The sequence below is a fragment of the Mus caroli genome, chromosome 7 (genome assembly GCF_900094665.2).
Source record: "Mus caroli chromosome 7, CAROLI_EIJ_v1.1, whole genome shotgun sequence".
NCBI lineage: Eukaryota > Metazoa > Chordata > Mammalia > Rodentia > Muridae > Mus > Mus caroli.
In genome coordinates this window covers 147,501,042-147,505,885 of record NC_034576.1, presented here as the reverse complement: position 1 = coordinate 147,505,885, position 4,844 = coordinate 147,501,042, and the positions used below count along the sequence as shown (strand labels likewise).

The 4,844-nt window shown below is 49.0% G+C and overlaps 1 protein-coding gene across 1 annotated transcript; it reads right to left on the bottom strand.

Moving 5' to 3' along the window:
- Window positions 1–3,617: 3,617 nt before the first annotated feature.
- Window positions 3,618–4,583, bottom strand: Mrgprd (MAS related GPR family member D). The gene has a single exon (XM_021166056.1). It carries the CDS (start codon window positions 4,581–4,583, stop codon window positions 3,618–3,620), a length of 966 nt encoding a protein of 321 aa, XP_021021715.1.
- Between the last annotated feature and the right edge of the window lie 261 nt (window positions 4,584–4,844).

The following is a 4,844-nucleotide window of genomic DNA, read 5'->3' as shown; positions in this document are numbered from 1 at the left end:
AACAGGGCCACACCTTCTTCTAATCTTGCCACTCCCTGGGCTGAGCATATTCAAAACATCACACACCCCTTTGGTGGCCTCAAGTTACATCTCAATAGGTTGCCAAGGACCCCTCCCCTGCTCTCCCACTCTTCTGAGAGGAGAATTGTGAGTTGGCTCTGGGGATGTGTTGGGTGGGTTAAACCTGATAAGGTGAATCCAGGAGCCCTGAGGTCTGCGTTGTAGGGACTTGGGGGCATACCCCTTCCTGTCAATGGAGTTCTGGGAGATCCCTGGAGGATGCTGGCTCCTAGCTGGGAGGGGAAGGCCTGGGCAGTTAGTTTTGGATTCTCTACTTTGCCAGCAAGGGGCTTTAGCCAGATTCCTGGGTGAGGGGCTCCACTCCTGTCTTGCACCTCCAGGATTTTTTCCATCTTTCCATCACACCTCATGATGACCTTAAAAGGGAGATCATTGGGTGAACACCTGGTTCTCAATGCCTTTTCTCTCTAATCTCAGATCTGGACAGCCCCTCAACCCTCTGGGAAGCCGGCAGCTTTCTAGCCTCATCTCCCACCATCTGCTGGTCTGGTCCTCTCCATGTGGTACTTACTGTTAGGGTTTCTGAGAGGTCTGGGATATGACTAAATCTCCCATCTAGCTCCTAGCACTTCTGTGCCTCTGGCTTTTGCCCCAGCAGTGTGATAAGAACCGCTCAGGCCACTGTTAGACCTGGATTAAGAAGAAGCACCGGCAAGCCTGTAATCCCAGAGACTCTGGAAACTGAGGCAGGAGAATTATATATGAGGCCCTTCCTGGTACCCTGATAAATTTAACTAACCCATTCAAACTCTGCTAATCTAGTTACTGCCACCCAAACTAGTAGTTTATATAGAGTAGAAAATTACTAACAGCTACACCTGCCTAATGACTGCATACAGGTGTGATGAGGTCACGTGTCTAATAAGCTTTAATAGAAATAGAATTTAAAACACAAAGAGAGGTTCAGACATGGTTTTGTTGAGAAAAGCCAAACCTAAGTAATAGGAGATTGGATAAGCTCAAGGCCTGTCTGAACAAGTGATGGAGACCCTATCTCAAAAAGGGGAAAGGAGCTGGGTATAGACTATTACAATCCCAGCACTCAGGAGACTGAGGCAGGAGGATAACAAATAACAGCCAGCCTTGGCTACATAGTTTAAGTCTAGCTGGGGCTACTTAGCAAGGCTCTGTTTTAAAATAAAAAGTAAAAAGAAGGCTGAGCCCCCATGGTGGCTCACAACCACCTGTAACTCTAGTCCCAGGGGCTCTGACACCCTCTCCTGGCTTCCACAGGCACTGGGCACACCTGTGGTACGCAGACATACATATAGGCAAGACACCTGTATAACAATCTGCATTTGGTGATGGCAGTGAGGGTGGGAGGAGGGGCAGCTTGAGACTAAGTCTCTCTACAGAGCCCTGGCTGTCCTGGAACTCACTCCGTAGACCAAGCTGGCCTCAAATTCAGGAATCTGCCTGCTTCTACCATGCCTGGCTTAAAAATAATCTTTTAAAAAAGAAAATGACTGAGCCTGTCACTCGCTGTTAGCAGTCTGATATGATTTCCCAAGGTGGACCGTTTTCCTAATGGAAGGGGGGGTGGGGCTCAAAAAAACCCCAAGTCAAACAAAATCCATGTGCTAAACAACTAGCCCAATGACATTCCAGAAAGGGTTCATAGGCTGGGCAGATGCGACCTCTGAGATTCAGAGACCAGAGCCAGGAGGTCAGAAACACAAACGTCTTTCTTTCTTTCTTTCTTTCTTTCTTTCTTTCTTTCTTTCTTTCTTTCTTTCTTTCTTTCTTTCTTTCCTTTCTTTTTATTGTTACTATTTACTATTAACATGTAAGAATCATGCAGGTTTATAGGGTCCAAGGTGCCATTTTGATATATGTAATATATGTACACACAATGGGGTGACCAACATCTCTGTCACCTTGAGCATGATGCACTGGCTTGTGCAGAAGCCTCCAGATCCTCTAGGAGCTGGACTGAAGCAGGAACGCAAGGCTCTTGACTCAGGCTCCATACTGTGCCTGCCTCCTGCAGAGCTTTGCCTGTTCAGCAACCTCTTTCTGTGCTGTCCTTCTCTTTCTCTTCCCAGCCTCTGGCTCACCGTGTTTCTGCCCTCTCCTGTCACAAGGATAACTGGCACAGATGTCTCAGGGGACAAGGGGTACAAAAGAACCCCACAGGCCAAGTCAGGGCCCGAGGGTGGGTCAGGGGTCAGGGGTCAGGTGGAGGATGAGGACAGTGAAATGTGGGTCAGAGAAGGTGGCATTCTCTTCTCTGAGTATCAATCATAGCCATTGCCACTGTAACTAAGCAGCTCAGAGTTCCCACCAGAGACTTTCAGGATGAAGCCTGCAGGAATTCCCTTAGGAAAGGAGGGTGGTAAGGGTTAGAGACTCCTCTCCCTTTTTCTTGTACCTCCTCTTGGATGCATGTAACCCCACTTCAGTTGTCATGGTTTAGGGAGGTGCTAGTAAGAGAAGGGTAGGTTAAGTAAGGGGAGCACTTCATCTACAGAACCTCTGGAAATGGTCATCCATGCTGGGGAGAAACTTATCAGTGACATGTCTGTTTTAGGGTCACCTACATTTCTGTAAGTAATGCTGAACTACATCTCTATAAGTAACCCCTGGACTACACTTCCGTGTGTTGTTTCATCAGACTGTGATTGGATGGGATTGTTCCTTGGTCTTCACTGGTGCCCTATCTGGGATGTGTGTCATGTCATGCCAGGAAAAGTCACTCAATGTGCTGCAGGTGCGGTACCGTGCATCAGAGACACCACTTTGTGCACTAAATGATGTTACCAGTATATCCCCAGGTCCAATACGCTAAGCTGCTTAGCTTTAACTGTCAACTTGACACAACCTAGAATCACTTGGGATGAAAGGAGCCTCAGTGAGAAATTGAGGTTAGCTTGTAAGCATGTCTATGAGGGATTGTCTTGACTGTCGATTGACACAGGAAGCCCCAGCCTGCTGTAGGCAACACTATTCCCTAGGCAGATAATTGAGCAGAATAAGAGAGGATGTAATAAGCTATCTGAGAGCAAGCAAGCAGGGATGGACCTATGCATTTGTGCTCTTTCTCTACTTGACTTTGTGTGTGTGTCACTAGCTGCTTACATTTCTGCTTTGACTTCCCTGAAATGATGGGTTGTTATCTGTAGTTGTGAGCCAAGTAAACAGCTTCTTCCCCTGTGATACCTTTTGTCAGGGAACCTGTTACAGCAACAGAAATGAAGCTAGAACAGATGTCATCTTGGGGAGACAAGGGGGGTAGGAAAGACCGTTTCAACCTGCATGAGACACTCTCTCCATTGGGAAACTCCATTTCCCAGACAGCCTTGTCCATGATGGGACCCAAAGTTAGGATCTGTGTCTAAACAGGTAAAACAGAGAGACATATTGCCTCACCTCTTAGTTTAGATTAGGAACACAAGGTGATAGTGGTAGACCCTCCCTGGCAGAGAGGAAAGTAACCCAAACATTTTGAGGTGCAAGGCCTTTGCATTGCAGGCTTTTTGGGTACTTTTAGGGAAGGGCTGGGTGGGGCTTTGGAGGAGGTCCTGGGTGGGCTCCCTTCAGACCCCGTCATTAGTACACGTGGATGGCGTCTCCCTGCCCTCTGGCTCAGGCTCATCCCGCAGTGCCCGCCCCAGCACAGCACCCAGGGACTCCTGTAGCCGGTGGCTCTTCTGGCTGCCCACGAGGAAGTAAATGACCGGGTTGGCACTGCTGCTCAAAGACGAAGAGAAGCGTGAGGCGCAGCTATAAAGGAGCCTCACATCCTGTTTCACATCCACCCAGTAGAGTAAGAACCAGTTGATGCCCAAGGGCAGAGAACAGGTGAGGAAGACAAGGACGGAAGTCAGGATGACCACGTATAGCCGCCGGGGCCGCCGTCTCTGCATCAGGCTGTTCTTCCGCACCCGGATGAAGAGGATGGTGCTGGTCAGGATCATGACCGGCATGAAGATCCCCAGGATAAGACTGTTGAAAACAATGTCCACCTTGAAGCACTGGTGTTTGTTGGGATGCCAAAATTGGACGCAGAAGAAGGAAGCCAGGAAGTTCATCAGGAAGGCCAGTGCCCAGAGTGCACCAGATACCATGGATGACAGGTGCCGGGGCCGGTGGCACTTATACCAGATGGGGAAAAGCACAGAGAGGCAGCGCTGGGTGCTGATGGCTGTCAGCAGGCTCAGGCCTGCTGTATAGGCAAAGTACTTGATTCTCCTCATCCCTTCATAGATTTTGGCAGAAATGTTGGCTATGAGCAGGGGTCCTGTTTCCAGGCTGAGCATGGAGGCCATGCAGAATAAGAAGAGGAAGTCTGCCACCGCCAGGTTGAGCACATAGACACAGAAGGGAGACCTCTGCACACCGTTGCAGCTCAGGAGCCAAATCACCATGGAGTTGCCTGCCATCCCACACACACAGGTGGCCATGGCAAGGAATGTCACTGAAAAGTAGATCCAGGTCACAAGGTCCATGGTGGGACTGATGGTCAGACCTGGAGCTGGGCTGCTGTCAAGAGTGGAGTTCATTCCTATGGGTGGAAGACGAACTCATGTTAAATTCTGTGTTATGGACTAGTGGGGGTCCCACTGTGCCTGAATCTACCACAGGACCAGGCACTGACCTGCTACATACACTCCACCTCTCTGCCAGCTCAAGTTTCTGAGTATTTTCTTTCTTTTCTTCTCCTGTTAGAGTCCAAGAATTTGGGAATAACCCACCATGAAACCAAGTTCAAGTCGGCAAAAAGTATCTTTACTCCGAGGCTAATATATCAGGAAGATGGTTGG